This window comes from Rhinolophus hipposideros (assembly GCF_964194185.1).
Source record: "Rhinolophus hipposideros genome assembly, chromosome: 13".
NCBI classification, from domain to species: Eukaryota; Metazoa; Chordata; class Mammalia; order Chiroptera; family Rhinolophidae; genus Rhinolophus; species Rhinolophus hipposideros.
In genome coordinates, this window is record NC_138059.1 from 45,433,967 (window position 1) to 45,454,174 (window position 20,208).

At 36.9% G+C, this 20,208-nt stretch overlaps 1 protein-coding gene across 3 annotated transcripts in view; it reads right to left on the bottom strand.

Moving 5' to 3' along the window:
- The window catches only part of PRKDC (protein kinase, DNA-activated, catalytic subunit), a 296,326-nt gene that overhangs the window by 13,253 nt on the left and 262,865 nt on the right, over positions 1-20,208 (bottom strand). For all 3 annotated transcript variants that reach the window (XM_081070672.1, XM_081070673.1, XM_081070671.1), the window contains exons 71-76: positions 19,090-19,280; positions 6,625-6,805; positions 5,909-6,069; positions 3,516-3,727; positions 934-1,021; positions 690-833 (exon numbers count right to left, since the gene is read on the bottom strand). In XM_081070672.1, the coding sequence (XP_080926798.1) occupies positions 690-833; positions 934-1,021; positions 3,516-3,727; positions 5,909-6,069; positions 6,625-6,805; positions 19,090-19,280 (977 nt within the window). The remainder of the gene's footprint in view (positions 1-689; positions 834-933; positions 1,022-3,515; positions 3,728-5,908; positions 6,070-6,624; positions 6,806-19,089; positions 19,281-20,208) is intronic.

Here is a 20,208-nt window from a genome sequence, read left to right on the forward strand (position 1 = left end):
CATAAGCCACATCTCTAAGGTTGAGTTCTCCAGATGGACAAGGGAGAAAAGATAAACTTATACAGAGGGAGCAACAGGGATAAGGAATGGCGGTGTAAAGCCTGGACATTTCCAGGCTCATTTAGATCTCCACTTGTTCCAAGAGGCTTTTCCTGATTCCTTCCAAACTGAGGTGTATTCTCTTTCTTCCCACTCTAGAGCAACTTTAAAAATAGATCTCACATTTATTACATTTTTCCTTATGCCACAGTTCTCTATATAGTATTTGTCAGAAATCCCTTTGAATTCAGGAACTGGGTCTGTCTTCTCTCTGTATTTCCTGTAGCAACCAGGAGTGTGTCTTGAACAGAGAAGGGCTCATAGCATAAATAGTTAACTTATATAAAAAACACATATTTTCTTGATCCAATATTCAAATCACTGAGAAAAACATTAAATTATATGTAACCTTCATATCTAAGAATCTGAGCATGAAGGAATGTAATAAACCCCCAAGGTTTTACCTATTGCCCCACTTACCACTACTTGACCTAAAAATATGCCATTAATATCTCATAGAAACCATCAGATCTAAAGGAAGTTTACAAATCCGACATTTAAAACCAGATTTGTTAACAAACCAGCAAATATAAGTACAGATCTTAACTATGATTCTGTTATCATAATGGCAGGTTGATATTCACCCATACCTGAATAAACTTCCTTCTAAAAGCCCCAAGGCCTGGAGCCTTTGGGTCTCCCAAGGCTGCATACATTCTTTCATACATCTTCTCAATGTTGTTTTTATTTACAGGTTTTTTTGCTAATTCAATCTTGATGTCATCAGTCCAGTCCTATGCCAAAAAAAAAAAAAAAAAAAAAAGAAGAAATCAAGCTAGACTGTAAGAAGGTTTTATCCAAGTTCTATGTTTTATTTGCTAGAAGGTATATTACCTTAAAGAGCATTTCAGGATTTGAGAGTTGTTCTAGGGCATTGATAAAATCTTGAATCACTCCTCCTTGATCCAACTTAATTTTAATCCTATAAAAAATTACCAAGTTTAGGTCATCAAATGTCTTCCACAGATCAAGGCCTATAATTTGTAATTATTTTATTTATAGTTATATATAAAACTATATGTAACCAATTACATAGTCTAGGAAGGAGCAATTTAAAAATTCTATCCAATATTAGATGAAGGACAAAGTATGTACAGTAGTATTCCCTCTTATCTGCAGTTTCCGTGGTATAAGTTACCCATGGTTAACTGCAGTCTGAAAATATTAAATGGAAAATTCCAGAAATAAACAATTTGTAAGTTTTAAATTGTATGCCATTCTAATAGTGTGATGAAATCTCGTGCCATCCTGCCCGGGACATGAATCATTTGTCTCCAGCATATCCTCCCCACTTCATCTCATCACTTAAGCATTATATGAGTATCATCTCACATTATCACTAGAAGAAGGGTGAGTATAGTACAATAAAATATTTTGAGACCATATTCACATAATCTTTATTACAATATAATGCTGTAACTATTATTTTGTTATTGTTGTCAACCGCTTACTGTGCCTAATTTATAAATTAAACTTTATTACAGATATTTCTGTACAGGGGAAAAAAATACAGGTAACCCCCATATAACACAGCACCTCTATAACATGGTTTTACTCTAACACGGTTCAAGAATTGGGGAAAACCCTCGTACAACACAGCATCCTACAACACGGTTTCACTCTAACATGGTTTGAGAATTAAGAGAAATTCCCGAACAACATGGACCATAATAAGAGCTTCTAAGAGCAAAAAATATCTCATTTGAAATTAGGGTAATCCTCTAATAACACGGAACGTAATAAAAGCTTTTAAGAGCAAAAGATATCTCATTTGAAATTTTTCATTTGAGTGTGGATGTCGTATCAGATTTGAGTGCAGAATTTTAAATTATTAGAATTTTATTTTCTTTAATTTTTTTTATTTCTTTATTTTGGGAAGGGGAACAGGACCTTATTGGGGGAACAGTGTGTACTTCCAGGACTTTTTCCAAGTCAAGTTGTTGTCCTTTCAATCTTAGTTGTGGGGGAAGCAGCTCAGTTCCAGGTCCAGTTGCCATTGTTAGCAGCAGGGGGCACAGCCCACCATCCCTTTTGGGAGTCGAACCGGTAACCTCGTGGTTGAGAGCCCTCGCTCCAACCAACTGAGCCATCTGGCACTGGCCCATGTGGGGATCAAACCGGCAGCCTTAGGCATTAGGAGCACAGAGCTCCAAATGCCTGAGACACAGGGCAGGCCCCAAAATTAGAATTTTAAATCCATTTTGTTCGTGGAGTATTAAATTCAGAGGATGAAGATATCTTGTTAAAAAGAAAACGCCCTCAGTTAATGGTGCTTGGTAGTGATGATGAAGAAAATATTGTTTAATAAATATTAATGTTATACTTTTGGTGAAATTGCTTTAATAATTTCTCTTTATTATAAAAACATAATAGTATGTTTTTAAAATTTTTGGAACTTAATCCCCTTTTTTGTACTAATTCTTTGTTTCATATAACACAGATTCACATAACACGGCAAGTTTTAGGAACCTAATAACTGTGTTATACAGGGGTTACCTGTAGTATGTATAGGGTTGGGTACTATGTGCAGTTTCAGGCATCCACTGATGGTCTTGGAACATATCCCTCATTGATAAAGAGGGACTACTATATATTCTATAAAGATAAAAAATAAACCTTGCAAATAATGTCAACATTTTGATGTACATAATTTGATACATACAGTTCCTGAAGTTACATTATGAAAGAAAAGGGCCACTTTCTTGATACACTTTCAAACCTTTATCTTTCTTTAAAAAAAAAAAAAATCAATTACGTTGCAGTTGACTCTGTTGAGAGACCAGGGGGTAGGCAGGGCACCAGCATTGGCAGATGGTGTGTGCACAGCCAACCCATTGATAAACCGTGACAAAAGCTATGCCTTACTCTGTTATCTTCTCAGAAACAAAACACTAAATAATAAGGCAAATCAGCTCATGACAAAAAAAGCTCTTGTCAGAGAATGTCAACTAAAATACCGTGCGTTTACAAAGTATTCTTGCAAAAGTAATAGACCATCGCTAGGTGTGTCAACTATCTGTTTATAAATCAATTGAAGAAGTGAAAAGGATGACACTTCAGGCAGTCTACTGAATTCTAATTAAGAGAGGGGCTTCCCATATATTTTCAATTAAAGAAAAATATCAGGAACTCATTTTGAAAAGCGTCTCATCTAGTTTGTTTCAACCAACAAATTACTATTAGCATAAGGGTAGTAGGTTTCATGAATATTCTCAGATGAAATGTTATTTAAAAACAAAATTCTATAATAACATACCCAGGTTAGACACATTCAGCAAACAGATGTCTACAATTTTTTATTCTACAGTGACAGCTCTAATTAATTTGAAGACAAATATAAACTTCCATGAGTTTGCTTTTACCATACACATTTTTTATAACCTGTAGTATTTTATCAACCTAATTTCTAATATCACCTTGCCACAAACTCCTTATTCTTCTGACCAGCAGAAGTATCTTTGAAGGAATAGCTTTCACTGCTTATTATGAATGGGTAGACAATCGCCTGTGGATAGTTATCAGCAATCTCTTCCACAGTGTGCTGGATGGCGACAGCTTCATCTTTGTCCAGTAAGGCCACCAGGTGGCTGATCCAGCCAATGAATTGCCAGCAAGGAATGGAAAAAATCTAAAACACAGAGAGCTGTAACTTAATAACGAACAAAACATTTAACATTGTTTTATTATAAAAGTAATGTGTCCAATATAAATGTGTGTGTGTGTGTGTGTGTGTGTGTGTGTGTATATATATATATATATATATATAAAATTAGAAGTATGAAAACAGACAGAAGTATAAAATAAACTCTTTTCTCCTTCAGCTTTCTCAGTTCCTATTCCACTGAGAACCATTCAACTCTTCCAGATGTTTTCTATGCATGTGCACACATATCCTTTCTTTATAAGAATGGAATCAGAATAAACATACTATTGCTGGTTTTTCTTAGATTTACCTCATTCCTTTTAACAGCTTTTTAGTATTCCATTTTATTTAACTACTGCTTTATAATGAAATTTTAGGGTATTTTCCAATTTTTGCTATTATAGATAACGCTACAGTGGACATCCCTATGTTTATCTCTTTGTACTTGTGCTATATACACATAGGGTAAATTCTTAGAAGTAAAATTACTATTTCAACATTAACAACTATAAAAAACATTGCTAGGTTTCCTTCCAAAAAGATTTCTCAAATTTTCACTTCTAAAAGTGAATCAGACTAACTACTTTCCAAAATCCTTTCCAACACTGAACACCATCAATTTTTTAAAAATTCATTGTCAATCTGAGGAGTGAAAAATATCTAATTTTAAATTTTCATGTTTCATTATTAATGAGGCTCAACAGTCTGTTTATTTGCCTTACATATGTTAATCACGTATGAATTCCTTTGACCATTTCTACTGGTCTATTTATTTTGTAGAGCAGAGGTATCAACTCTGTCTCTAATATGTATTGAAAATATTTTTCTCTTAGTTTTTTTTTTTTTTTAACTTTGTATATAGTATATATTTTTTCTGAACAGAAGTGTCAAATTATTTTCCTTTATGGCTTCTGGTTTTTGTCTCTTTACTCCAAGAACAACTTCAACATTTGTTCTTATTCTCCTCTAATGCTTTTTAAAGTGTTAATTTTAAGATAAAATCTGATTTACTTGGAATATTGGTATAAGGAGTGAACTTGAGAAAGCTTCCTAACTTCATCTGTAAAATGAGGAAAGAACAGGGTATGTGAGGATAAAATCCATCAGTCCACATAGCTAACCAGGGGCCTCAATAAAGGTTAGCTGCCCCATCTCAAGTGTCTCCCTCAGTGTCACAATAACATTGACTGAATATTCTTATTTTTTCACAAATTTAAAATGCTATCTTTTTATATATATATAAAATATTCAGAAAAAACAAAAATGAAGAAAAACATATATTACTGCATTTCTGAATTTACTTTAATTTTCTAAGAGCTACTGAAAAAATCCCCACCATTCCAAATCCACAAGAGGGTCAGAGCGTGGTAAAGGCCTGACAGGCACTGAATCTCCACAGCACGGAGATCAGCATTGTTTAAAAACGTATTATATAAAGCTAACAGAGTACTACATCACCCTTTTTGAAATATTACATTACCAAGTCAAAGCTTGGCCCTATTTTCCAGTTAAACATCTATAAAAGTCATTAAGGAGCCTTTCAGATGGCATTTATGACAGGAAGGCCACTTTTATAGAAGTGGCCTAAGTGACAGGAAGGCAGCAGGGGGAGGCAGTCCTGTGTGGGGTGAGGACAGCAGGGACATACAAGGGGTGGGCAGAACATGTGGGAGACTGCGGGCTGCTCCTGAGTGCCCCCACACATTAGCTGCTCACTGTGAATTTGGAGACCTCAGGTTCCCTGTGGACATGGTGCTGTTGGCAGGCATTACAGTCACTGGGGAGAGGATACCAGCTGAAACATACCCCTTTCTCCCTGGGTTAAATAATACACTGAGCATAGATAGGTACTAACAGATGCTACAGAATACAGTTTAGTCTTTATGGATAGCAAACTGCTACACAAAATTCCCAAATATATCTCCTCTTCTATTTCTTGGAGTCCCTATTCAGACATAGCATTATCAACACTTATTGAGGAAAATGGGTAAATATGAAAACTCCTTTATACATGTTTTAAATTACATATGTTCTTGGAATACAGCAAAATTCATTGCTGGTTAGGAAAAGCTATAATATATGCATTACACACATTAATGTGGATATAAATAGGAATATGTCTTTAAGTTCTGTAAAGTTCCCTTTCACTAGAATAAAAATACTAACCTCTTTAGTCATTAGGCTCAGGGTCTCCTCTGGATACTGCTCTATAATCTGCAGTAGTCTGGGAAACTTCAGCCTGGCTTCATTGGAATGTAATTTTAAAGATTTCAACATTTTGTCCACCACAAGGACTGCGTATGTCTGTAGTTCTAAGGACTCGATAACTAACAAGGACAGGAAAAAAGAAAATGGTCAACATATACACTAAGACATAAATTATAAATTTAACAAATGATTATATTTTTGCTTGTATCCTGAGTACATCATTGTTTTTTTCAGATCAACACCAGACACAATCTTGGACTATATGTAAAGGTTTCTATCTTAAAGCTAAACTTTTCTATTAGATTATCCATTTTGCATGAAGCAGTTTGTTTCCTGGGTTGGTAACAAAAGGGGCAAATGCTGGTTATTGAATTTATTCCAAGGCAGGAGGCGCAACACGTAAGTTGAATATCAATACCAATAATACCAAAGCAACAAGCAAAATATGAAAGTATAAATTAAGCAAATGGAAAGACTGACAATAGCTTGACTCCTGGATAGAAGAGATAGCACGTCATGTTGCTTGTAGAAGTCATCCCCTTCTTAAAAAGACGTTTCTCAGAATTTGTCATTTAAAACAATCACACAAGTAGGAAACCAAAATGTGTGTAAAATTCATTAACACTTTATGCTAACATACTGTGGCAAACTAATTTTTTTCTTTTGTGATTCACCTGATGAAGTCTCTTCTTCCTTGCGGAGCTGTTGGTCACAGAAATCCACCAGCGTCATATAAGCATTTATTACTCCAGTTGCAGGCTGCTGGCCGCCAGTGGAAGGCCAAGCCTCCTCCTCAACTGTCCGCACGGCCTCGGTAAAGTAATGGAATGCTCTCTGGTTCAGCCCAGTGACGACCTAGAATTCACAGAGATCTCAGAAAACCTGTCAGTATGACTGAAGCTTTCTGTAAGAACTCTATTTTCTACTTATGATGATAAAGGAAGAATATTTGTGATTTGTTAGCCATAAAATAACACAGAAAGCTGGCTAACTGGAAAAGGGAGTCTGCTCTGATTGTGAAATAGTAAGCAATTCCAGTAAGATCCTGAGCATGTAAAATACAACCAAACAAAAAAGAATAAACCAACTGCGGAGCAAACAGTCCGCTAGTCACACAGAGCTGGCACCAGTAGATCATGCATCCCTGTAAAGAATTTAAAGAGTTGAAGTTGGCACCTTATGCACAACATCCTGCAGAGACTGGAGGAAGAAGGCAAGGCTACATAACTAAAGTGAGGTGGGCCATAGTCAGATGAGAAGCTGGTAACTATGAAAAATACAAAATCATTTTTAAAAGGTAGGCAAAGCAGGAGCTAAACAGAAAAGTGAGAAAGGCTGATTTGTCCCACAAACTAGTCCCACCATGTCTGAATGGTGACCGCTGGTGAAATTCCATTAATAAAATTCATTCCAATAAAAATTTCTCATTTTTAATACTAAAAAAATTTGTATAATTCAAATAAACAGGAAACACATGGAGGATGTCAATTTTCCAAAGAATAAACTTGACTGTGAATACCTGTCAAACATATTTTAAAAACACTAATGCCCATGATTTTCTTTAATTATCCCTTTTTAGTCTTCAAGGTCCAGGTTAAACTTGACCCTGCCTAGGATCCAAAAATGATAGCTCTCTCATCTTCGTTGCCCTCGAGTATTTAGCCTTATTCCTTACATGTAGTAAATGAAGTCATCAACAACTATTTTCAGACTGGGAGTAAATTTCCACAATGTATTCTTTTGTAAACTGTTTATTCAAACAACATACTGTATTATAAACCGTTGAATAAATCTTCATTTTAAGTAATTGTTGAAAAGTAATAAAATGAAACAAAGCAGAATAAAGGAATTTCAGAGCTTTATACTTTCCCCCAAAGCTGTAATATCTTTCTTGTTTGGTGCTTCACTTAACAGCTTGAGAATACCCCAATATTGGCAATCAGACATTGTCATTTGTAATCAAGCAAAAGGGACAACTATTGAGAATTCCCACAAACTGGAGTGTATCACAAAACTAAACCTTAAAGATTTAGTTTAAGATTTAAACTAAAAATCTTAAGATTTAGTTTAAGATGAATATATGCAAATGTTCATCTTAAAGAATGTACACCTTTCCCTTTGCAAATATCTTTTTCTGCAGTTTTGATTCAATGATTTTTCTGATCTCTGATTTTTAAAATTTTATTTTCCTACTTTTTAAAGATTTTATTGGGGAAGGGGAACAGGACTTTATTGGGGAACAGTGTGTATTTCCAGGACTTTTTCCAAGTCAAGTTGTCCTTTAAATCTCGGTTGTGGAGGGCATAGCTCGGCTCCCCGTGCAGTTGCCCTTGTTAGTTGTGGAGGGCATAGCTCGGCTCCCCGTGCAGTTGCCCTTGTTAGTTGCAGGGGGCGGAGCCTACCATCCCCTGTGGGAGTCAAGGAGTTGAACCGGCAACCTTGTGGTTGAGAACCCACCAGCCCATGTGGAAATCTAACCGGTAGCCTTCAGCATTAGGAGCACGGAGCTCCAACTGTCTGAGCCACTGGGTGGGTCCTATCTTTTTTTTTTTAAGTGTGTTTTTCCAGGACCCATCAGCTCCAAGTCAAGTAGCTGTTTCAATCTACTTGTGGAGGGAGCAGCTCACAGTGGCCCATGCAAGGATTGAACCGGCAACCTTGTTGTCAAGAGCACTGTGCTCTAACCAACTGAGCTAACCGGCTGCCCTCTAAAATTTATTTTTCAATTACAATTGACATACAGTATTATGAGTTTCGGGTGTATAACAGTGATTAGACATTTATATACCTTTCAAAGGGATTGCCCTGATATGTTGACTGCCCACCTGACACCATACATAGTTATTACAATGTTTCAACTAGATTATCTATACTGTACATTACATCCACATGACTATTTTGTAACTGGCAATTTGTACCTCTTAATCCCTTTAACCTTTTATGTCCATCCTCCCAACCTGTCAAATCTGGCCAGTACCAGGTTGTTCACTGTATCTGAGTTTGTTTCTATTTTGTTTGCTCATTTATTATTTTTTTTGGATTCCCCATATAAGAGAAATCATAGGGTTTTGTCTTTCTCTGACTTACTTCACTTAGCATAATGCCCATGAGCTCCATCCACGTGTACAAATGGAAAGATTTCATTCTTACTTATGGCTGAGTAATGTTCCATTCTGTATATGTACTACATCTTCTTTATCCATTCATCTATCAATGAACACTTAGGTTGTTTCCGTGTCTTGGCTATTATAAATAATGCTGCAATGAACATAAGGGTGCATATACCTTTTAAATAGTTTTCCACAGTGGCTGACCAATGTACAATCTAACCAACAATGCACAAGGGTTCGCTTTTCTCCACATCCTCACCAACACTTGTTTGAGCCATTCTGACAAGTGTGAGGTGATATCTCATTGTGGTTTTAATTTACACTTCCCTGATGATTAATGATGTTGGGCACCTTTTCATTAAGTAAACTGGCCATCTGTATGTCCTCTTTGGAGAAATGGCTATTCATATCCTCTGACCATTTTTAAATAAAATCGTTTGTATTTTGGTGTCAAGTTGTATGAGTTCCTTATATATTTTGGATGTTAAGCCCTTATTGGATGTATCATTGGCAAATACCTTCTCCCATTCAGTAGACACTTTTATTTTGTTGATGGTTTCCTTTGCAGTGCAAAGCTTTTTAGCTTGATATAGTCCCATTTTTGCTTTTGATGTATTTGCCCTAGGAGACATATCCAAAAAAATATTGCTAAGACCAATGTCCCAACAACCTTTATTGAAGACTATTGTTACCCCACTGTATATTCTTGCCTCCCTTGTCATAGGTTAATTGAACATACAGGTGTGGATTTCTGGGCTCTATTGTTTCACTGATCAATGTGTCTGTTTCTATACCAGTACCATGTTCTTGTGATTACTACAGCCTTGTAGTATAGTTTGGTATCAGGTAACATGATACCTCAAACTTTGTTCTTTCTCAAGATTGTTTTGGCTATTCAGGGTCTTTTGTGGTTCCATATAAATTTTAGGATTACTTATTCTAGTTTGTGAAATGTGCCATTGGTATTTTGATAGGGATTGCATTGAATCTACAGATTGCTTTGGGTAGTACGGATATTTAACAATGTTATTCTTCCTCTCTATGAGCATGGGATAGCCTTCCATTTATTTGTATCTTCTTCAGTTTCTTTCTTCAATGTCTTAGACTTTTCCGAGTACAGGTCTTTTACTGCCTTAGTTCAATTTATCCCTAGGTATTTTATTCTTTTCAATAGTTATAAATGGGGTTGTTTTCTTAATTTCTCGGATAGTTTATTGGTGTATAAAAATGCAATTGATTTGTGAATAAATATTATGTATCCTACTACTTTACTGAATTCATTTATTTGTTGTAATATGTTTTGTGTGTGAAATCTTTAGCATTCTCTCTATATAGTATCATGTCATTTGCAAATAATGACAGTTTTACTTCTTCCTCTTCAACTCAGACGCCTTTTATTTCTTTTCCTTGTGTTTGCTGTGGCTAGGACTTCCAATACTATGTTGAATAAAAGTGGTGAGAGTGGACATCCTTGTCTTATTCCTGATCTTAAGGAAAAATCTTTCATCTTTTCACTGTTGAGTATGTTACTTGTGGGTTTGTTGTATATGGCCTTTATTATGTTGAGGTATGTTCCCTCTAGCTCCACTTTGCTGTTTTTATCATAAACGAATGTTGGATTTTGTCAAATGCTTTTTCTGCATCTATCAATACAATATGATTTTTATCCTGTTTATGTGGTGTACCACCTTAATTAATTTACAAATAGTCAACAAATGTTGCATTTCTGGGAAAAAAATCCCACTTGATCATGGTGATGATCTTTTTAATGTATTGCTGAACACATTAATGTATTTGGTAATATTTTGTTGCCAATTTCTGCATCTATGTTAATCCGGGATATTGACCTGTAATTTTCTTTTTTTGTAGTATCTTTGATGTTGGTATTAGGGTAATACTGGCCTTGTAAAATGAGTTTGGAAGTTTTCCTTTTTCTTAAATTTTTTTTTTTTGGAATAGTTAGAGAAGAATAGATATTAATTTTCTGGATGTTGGTAGAATTCACCAACATGAAGCAATTTAGTCTAGGACTTTTTTTTAAAGATTTTATTGGGGAAGGGGCACAGGATTTTATTTGGGAACAGTGTGTACTTCCAGGACTTTTTTCCAAGTCAAGTTGTCCTTTCATTCTTAGTTGTGGAGGGCGCAGCTCAGCTCCAGGTCGTGTTGCCGTTGCTAGTTGCTAGTTGCAGGGGGCGCAGCCCACCATCCCTTGCGGGAGTCGGTTCTGGCAATCTTGTGGTTGAGAGGATGCACTCCAACCAACTGAGCCATCCAGGAGCTCAGTGGCAGCTCAGCTCAAGGTGCCGTGTTCAATCTTAGTTGCAGGGGGAACTGCCCACCATCCCTTGCGGGACTAGAGGAATCGAACTGGCAACCTTGTGGTTGAGAGCCCACTGGCCCATGTGGGAATCGAACCAGCAGCCTTAGGAGTTAGGAGCATGGAGCTCTAACCGCCTGAGCCACCGGGCCAGCCCATGGTCTAGGACTTTTGTTGGTTGGAAGTCTTTTCATTACTGATTCAATTTCATTACTAGTTATCAATCTGCTCAGATTGTCTCTTCCTGATTCAGTCTCAGAAGATGTATGCTTTTAAAATTTATCCATTTCTCCCATGTTGTCCAATTTGTTGGCACATAAATGCTTGTAGAATTTTCTTATAAACTTTTTGCACTTCTGTGGTGCAAAAAGTTGCATTTCTGTGGTGTTAGTTGTCACTCTTCTTTCATTTCTCATTTTATTTATTTGGGTCCTCTATTCTTGATGAGTCTGGCTAAAGATTTATCAATTTTGTTCATGTTTTCAAAGAACTAGCTTTTAGCTTCATTGGCCTTTTCTATTGTTTTTGACTATTTCTGCTCTGATCTTTATTATTTCCTTCTTTCTAATCAGTTTGGCTTTATTTGTTCTTTTACTACTTCCTTTAGGTTTAAGTTTAGCTTGTTCACTTACGGTTTTACTTGTTTCATGAGGAGAGTTGTATTGCTATGAATTTTCCCCTTAGAACTGTTTTTTTGCTGTGTCCCCTAGTTTGGGTCACTGCATTTTCATTTTCTTTTGTCTCAAGGTATCTCAATTTCCTCCCTGTTGTTAACCCATTATTTGGCAGCATGTTGTTTAGACTACACGGTGTTTGTGTTTTTCAGTTTTCTTCTTGTATCTGATTTCCTGTTTCATACTATTGTGATTACAGAAGATGCTTGATATTTCATCTTAAATTTATCGAGACTTGTTTTGTGGCTAAACATAAAGTCTATCATGGAAAATGTTCTATGTACACTTGAAAAGAATGTATATATTCTGCTATTTTAGGGTAAAATGTTTTGTTATTAATCCATCTGGTTCAACGTGTCACTTAAGACCACTCTTTTTTTTTTTTTTTTTTTTTTTTTTTTTTTTTTAAATTAATTTTATTGGGGTGACAATTGTTAGTAAATTTACATAGATTTCAGGTGTACAATTCTGTATTACATCGTCTATAAATCCCATTGTGTGTTCACCACCCAGAGTCAGTTCTCCTTCCATCACCATATATTTGATCCCCTTTACCCTCATCACCCACCCCCCACCCCCTTACCCTCTGGTAACCACTAAATTATTGTCTGTGTCTATGAGTTTTTGTTTCTCATTTGTTTGTCTTGTTCTTTTTGGTTTATATACCACATATCAGTGAAATCATAGGGTTCTCTGCTTTTTCTGTCTGACTTGTTTCACTTAGCATTATTCTCTCGAGATCCATCCATGTTGTCACAAATGTTCCTATATCATCTTTCCTTAACGCCGAATAGTATTCCATTGTGTATATGTACCACAACTTCTTTATCCATTCATCTATCGAAGGACATTTTGGTTGTTTCCATGTCTTGGCCACCGTAAACAAAGCTGCAATGAACATTGGCGTACACGTGTCTCTATAGAGAAATGCTTTTATATTTTTGGGGTAGATACCCAGGAGAGCGATTGCTGGGTCATATGGTAATTCTATTCGTAATTTCTTGAGGAACCTCCACACTGCCTTCCATAGCGGCTGCACCAGTCTGCATTCCCACCAACAGTGTATGAGAGTTCCTTTTTCTCCACAGCCTCTCCAACACTTGTTACTATTTGTTTTGTTGATGAAAGCCATTCTGACTGGGGTGAGGTGATATCTCATTGTGGTTTTCATTTGCATTTCTCTGATGATTAGCGATGTTGAGCATTTTTTCATATAAGACCACTCTTTCAGTGTTCATTTTCTGTCTGGGTAATCTATCCATTGGAGTCAGTAGGGAGTCTCTACTGTTGCTATAATACTGTCAATCTCTCCCATTACATTCTCAATATTTGCCCCTACATTGGGTGCATAGATGTTATACCCTCTTGTTGGATTGATACCTTTAACATTATGTAATGCCCTTCTTTGTCTCTTGGTATAGACTTTAAATCTATATTGTTGGATATAGTATTGGAACATTAGCTTTTTTGTTTTCATTTGCATGAAATCTTTTTCCATCACTTTTACTTGTAGTCAGTGTGTGTTGTGTCTTTTGATTTGTATCGAGTCTCTTTTACACAGCATGTATATGGATCTTATTTTTGTACCCATTCAGCCATCCTATGTATTTTGATTGGCACATTTAGTCCACTTACTTACCTTTAATTAGTGATAAGTATGTAGTTATTAGCATTTTAGTAATTAGTCTGATTATTATTATATTTCTGTCTTTCTTGTTCTTTCACTCTCTTCTCTTGTGTGTTGATTACTTTTTATAGTGTTATTTTTGGATACCTTTCTGTTTATTCCTTGTATATCTCTTATAGATTATTGGTTTGTGGTTACCATGTACTTCATATATAACAAACTATGCTTATAACAGTCTACTTTAAGTTGATACTTACTCAAGTTCGAACACATTCTAAAATCACATTTTTACTCAACCCCACGTTTTTGTCATCATATTTTACCTTAGTGTGTGTATATCCCTAACAATAATTTGTTATATTTACACCGTTATATTTCCTACCTTTGTACTAGCTTTATAATTGGTTGATCCGGAGTTTTTACTAAGCGCTTGCCTTTGTCAGTGAGATTTTTTTCTGTCCTATATTTTGTATTTATTTTTTATCTTTTCTACTTAAAGAAGTCCCTTTATCATTTCTAGGAATGCTGGCTTAGTAGTGATGAATTTATTTAGCTTTTGCTTACCTGGAAAACTATCTATCCTTCTATTCTAAAAAATAACGTTGCTGGGTATTGTTTTGTTTTGTTTTCTCATTAAACTTTGTTTGAATGGGTCTCAAAATTCTGTGACAGAATTTTGGTCAAGTTGTTTCCATTCAAAAGTACTAATTTTAAAAACTAATAATTTCAAAAGTCACACACAAAAAACAAACGGCCCACAAAACATTCTCTTTTCCTTCGAAGGATTTACGATGCACTGTCATCATTAACCTGTCTTTTACTATTAAACTTAAATGGCCAATTGAAATAAACAGTTCTGAAACTGTTTTTCCACCACTGACTAAGACTGGCATGGCAGGTATTGGGGATAATATTCATTTAGCCTTCTGAGCTTTCTGGGCAGACTTTGCGACCTTACCAGATCCAGTTGCCTTCTTGTCCACTATTTTGATGACACCCACAGCAACTGTCCGTTTCATGTCATGAACAGCAAAATGATCCAGAGGAGGGTAGTCAGAGAAGCTCTCAACACACTTAGGCTTGCTAGGAACCACATCAATGATGGCAGCATCACCAGAATTAAAAAAATTTGGGTCACATTCCAGTTTTTCCCCAGGCTAATGATCAACCTTCTTCAGCTCAGCAAATTTACAAGCAATGTGAGGTGTATGCCAATTGAGCACAGGTGCATATCTGACACTGATTTTGCCTAGATGGTTCAGGATGATCACCTGAGCCGTGAAGCTAGCTGCTTCGATTGGTGAGTGATTTTTGCTGTCACCAGCTACAAACATCTTTGACTGACACATTCTTGACAAATTCGCCATTATGAACATCTTTGACAGACACATTCTTGACATTCAAGCCCAAACTGTGCCCAGGAAGAACTTCACTCAAAGCTTCAAGGTTTACTCCAACAGACTTTACTTCGGTTGTAATGTTGACTGTGGCAAAGGTGACCACCATGCTAGCTTTGAGAACACCATTCTCCACTTGGCCCACAGGGACAATACCAATACCACCAATTTTGTGGATATCCTGAAGGGGCAGACACAAAGGCTTATCAGTTGGATAAGTTGGTAGCAGGATGCAATCCAGAGCTTCAAGCAGCATGGTTCCACTGGCATTGCCATCTTTACGGGTGACTTTCTGTCCCTTTAACTAAGGCACGTTAGCACGTGGTTCCAGCATGTTGTCACTATTCCAACCAGAAATTGGCACAAATGCTATTACGTCATGGTTACAGCCAATTTATTCTTTAAAGTAGATGCTGACTTCCTTAATGATTTCCTCGTATCTCTTCTGGCTATAAGGCGGCTTAGTGGAATCCATTTTGTTAATGCCAAAAATTAGTTGTTTCACACCCAGTATGTAAGCCAGAAGGGCATGCTCACAGGTCTGCCCATTCTTGGAGATACATGCTTCAGATTCACCAACACCAGCAGCAACAATCAGGACAGCACAGCCTGAGATGTGCCTGTAATCATGTTTTTGATAAAGTCTCTGTATCCTGGGACATCAGTGATGGTCACGTAATACTAGCTGGTCTCGAATTTCCACAGACAGATATCAATAATGATACCACACTTACGTTCAGCTTTCAATTTATCCAAGACCCAGACATACTTGAAGGAGGCTTTTTCTATCTCAGCAGCCTTCTCAAATTTTTCAACGGTTCTTTTGTCGATCCCACCACGTGTAGTTCAGATGACCAGTAGTGGTAGACTTGCCAGAATCTACATGTCTAATGATGACGATATTGAAGTGTGTGTTTACTTTTTCCATTTTGGTCAGATTTAGTGGTGGTTTTCATTGTACCTGTGTTCTGGAGGCAAACTTGTTGGGAAACAACTGAGTAGAGCAATTGTGGTTTAGGTTTTGACTTTTCATCACTTTGAATATTTCGTGTATTGTATTTTGCCATGTATAATGCACTTTTTTTTTTTGCCCAAATTTGTGAGGGAAAAATAAGAATGTGCATTATACATGGGTAGTACTAATTCTGTATCTATATAAATGTTTTTAATTCTTTTATTTATGTTTATGAGTTAAAAGTGTAACTCTAGAAATTAATAGTGATTATCTGTATGCAAAATAATACCCTGGGATATGATATTCGGTTTTGTTGAACTTACGATGAACTTGCAATGACAAAGAGTCTTGGCCTTCTATGATGTGTAAATATTACAAATCTGTTACTGGTACATACAATTTCTTGTACCTTATATTTGGTCTTGTGTTTTGTAATTATTTGTTACATAAAATTTCTCATACCACAATATGTTAAAAAATAAACGCTAAAATTCCTTTATAATACAAAAAACAAGTACCTAAATGTAAACAAATAAAAATTTGAATTAAAAAATTAAAACGAAAGCTTTCTTCCCTGAAAGTTTGAGCCAAAAACATGGGTGAGCATTATGCACAGCAAAATATGGTAATTCCCTTTTGGCTCGCAAAGTTTGTCAAAAAAATCATCTGATGGTTTCTATGGGCACTACCTTGTATATAAATAGCTGCTTTTCTCTTGCTACTTTATGATTCTCTTCATCTTTATTTTTTGCATTTTAATTATGATGTATCTCGGTGTGGAGCTCTATGGGTTCATCTTATTTGGAACTATCTGCACTTCCTCAACTTACATGTCTATTTCCTTTACCAGGTTAGGGAAGTTTTCAGTCACTATTTCTTCAAATAGGTTTTCATTCTCTTTCTCTCTCTCGTCCTTCTAAGAACCCTATGATATGAATGTTGGTTCCCTCAACATTCTTCGTTGTCCCAGAAGTCACTTAAACTATCCTCATTTTTTAAAAATTCTGTTTTCTTTTTCACTGTGTCAAATGGGTATTTCCTGCTACTTTCTCTTCCAGATAACTGATATGATTCTTTACTTCATCTAATCTGCTGTTGATTCCCTCTAGTGTATTCTTCATTTTAGTTATTGTAGTCTTCAGTTCTGAGTTCTCGTTGGTTCTTTTTTCTCTTCTATATCTTTGTTGAAGTTCTCACTGAATTTACCTATTCTTCCTCCAAGTTCACTGAGCATCTTTATAACCAGTGTTTTGAACTCTTTACCTAGTATACTGTTTCCATTTCTTTTAGATTTGTCTCATTTTGGCTGACTCTGTTTGTTTCTATGTACTAGGTAGGTCTGCTACATCTCCCATTCTAAAAAGAGTGGCCTTATGTAGAAGGTGTCCTGTGAGGCCCAGTGGTGCAGTCTCCCTGAACAAGGCACTCCAAGGGTGTCCACTGTGTAGGTTGGGTGTGCCTTCCTGTTGCAGTTGGGCCTCAATTGCTGCTGGCATGTTAATGGGTGGACTGACCCTCAGGCTGACTGGCTGTGAGGGTCATCTGTGACTCTAGTGGACAAGCTATTGTGTAGGGGCTGACCCATCAAGTAGGAGTCACTTTAGTGACCAGTGCCAGCTGAGGTTGCCCATAATGTATGTTGGTTGTTGAGCAAGTTGGTTGGGGCTCTGGCGAAGTCTGAGGCTGGTCACTGGGTGTGTCAGGTCTGGAGCCTTTTGGGAAAGCCTCTGGTGTGGGAAAAGGTCAACCACAGCTTGTGCTAGGCTTGGGCCTGCTTGGTAGGAGCTACGAATTGGTCTGCAGTTGGCTACTGCTTGTGCTGGGCTTGGAGGTGCTTTGGAGAGCTGAGCCAGCCGTTTCTTGTGCTGGACTTGGGAACTTTTGTTGGGCACTGTGAAGTAGGCTGAGGATGGCTGATGCTTGTGTTAGGCTTGTGGCCTAGCTGAAGCTATGCTGCAGCCCAAGACTTGCCACTGCTTATGCCAAGCTTGGGGCCACCTGGGAGATACAGTGTAAGCTGAAGCTGGTCACCACTTGTGCTGGGCTTGGGGCTGCTTGGCAGGAGCTACAATACACTTTGAGGTTGGCTGCTGCTAGTGTGCAGCATGTGTACTTTTGAGAGTCTTCTGCATGAGCTGAGGCTGCCAACAGTCTTGTGAGATTTGCAGAATTTTGGGAGACTGCAGAGTGAGCTAGGCAGGCTGCTGGTGTAGAGGAGCTGTTGGAAGAATCCAGATCTGGTAAATGAGCTGGGTGGGTCCTGGGGTCACGGGGAAACACTAGGATAGGGAGAATGTTCTTAGCCGGGTGAATGGACAGTACAGATTTGGCGTCCGCCTGTACTGGGCCAGTTGGGTGGGAGGAGAGTTCAACAAAATAACAATGGCATGCCTACCAGTGCTTCTGTCCCCTGAGAGAGTTCCCCATTCCCCACCCTTCCAGTTCTCGCCCTGAATTTAATCAGTGTAGTCCCTCCCTATGTATCTCTGGCACTTTTTGAGCTGCTGCCCCTGCGATGGAGTTTACAGCAAGTTTGTGCATGAGCCCTTAAAAAAGCATCATCTTAATCTCCCACAGCCATTTGTCTCTCTCAACATAATCCCCTCTGCTTTTCAAAGCTAATTGTTATGGGGACTCCTCTTTCTGGCGCAGCTGCCCCAGGTTGGGGAGCCTGGTGTGGGACTGGGACTCCTTGCTCCTCAGGGAAGACCTCCGAAGCAATCTATCCCTCCCTCCCTCCTATTTATTAATGGCCATACCATTAAGTATATACCTGCCTCATCTCCGTCCCTCCTATCTGTCTTGATGTGGCTTTTTCTTTATATCCTTAGTTACAGAAATTCTGTTCTGCTAGTCTTCAGGTGGTACTCAGTGATAATTGTTCTGTAATTCTGTTATAATTTTGATGTGATCATGGGAGGAGGCGAGCTCATTTTACCTACTCCATTATCTTTACTCCACTTTCTATCCATTATTTCTCTCATGTGGCCAGAAGTTTGCACATTAAAGACATATAAAACACAAACATAAAAAGCTCATTCTTCTGGTATACATACCTTTTCTGTATTCTCTGAAGTGGCTCCAGAAAGCTCCAAGATTCTTCTAGCCTTGCTTTCCTCGATTTCAGCAAGGCAGGTTGGCTGACTGTTGAGAGCATTAGCTATGATCTTGTAAGTTGTACCCAAAAGAATGCTCTGGTCACAGAAAGCCAGAATATTTTTGCTTAAGTAGCTTGATGTGTTCTCACCTGTTGGATTAAAAACACACATACACACACACAAGATTTTTTCAGAAATAAATTAATATCGTAAATGAAAAAAAAGCAATCCATAGTATTCAAAGGTTGTTTTCTATTAAGAGATTAACTAAAGTAAATCTTGAAGGTAGAAGAACTGACTTCAAACATTGGTTAGGGAATTTCTTGAACTCACATTAATGAAAAATATGCTTTGTTAGAAGTGACCATATCAAAATTCACAGAGGCTAAGCAATTAAAACACTGATTAATTTTTGTTCGATCATCATTCTGCATTTTGTCAAACCACCTAATTCTGTTACAAATAATTGAAAATGGCTCTTTTTAATGCATTTTTAACACATTAATAACCCAGAGAGAATTTTTAAATTGATACTGTTACCTGTTACTGATAAAGCAACAGAGATTTGTGCCTTTAAAGTTTTGGTTCTTCCCAGACAAGAAAAGCTGAAGGAGTTCATAATTACTGAACCAGTATTATAAGAAATTTTAAAGGGATTTCTTTAAGAAGTAGAAGAAAAAGAAAACCCCAAAAATATGAATAAGAAAACATCACAAAAAAACCCACCTCTCCCTGACAAAGGCAAACATGTAATAAAAGCAGGACACTGACAAACACTAAAGCTAGTATAAAGGTTAAAAGGCAAACATAGGAGAATCACAAAGTAAAAAGTAACGAAAAAAACATAAACAAGGAAGGGATGAGTAAAAATGGTAGCGCTTTTTAGAATGCAGTTGAACTTAAGTGACCATTAACTTAAAATAAACTGTTATAAACATAGCTTGGTATATATATATCTATATATCTATATATCTGTATCTATATATCTATATATCTATATATCTGTATATATAGATATCTATCTATATATGTGTCTGTGTATACATATATATATATATATACTATAGACATCTATAT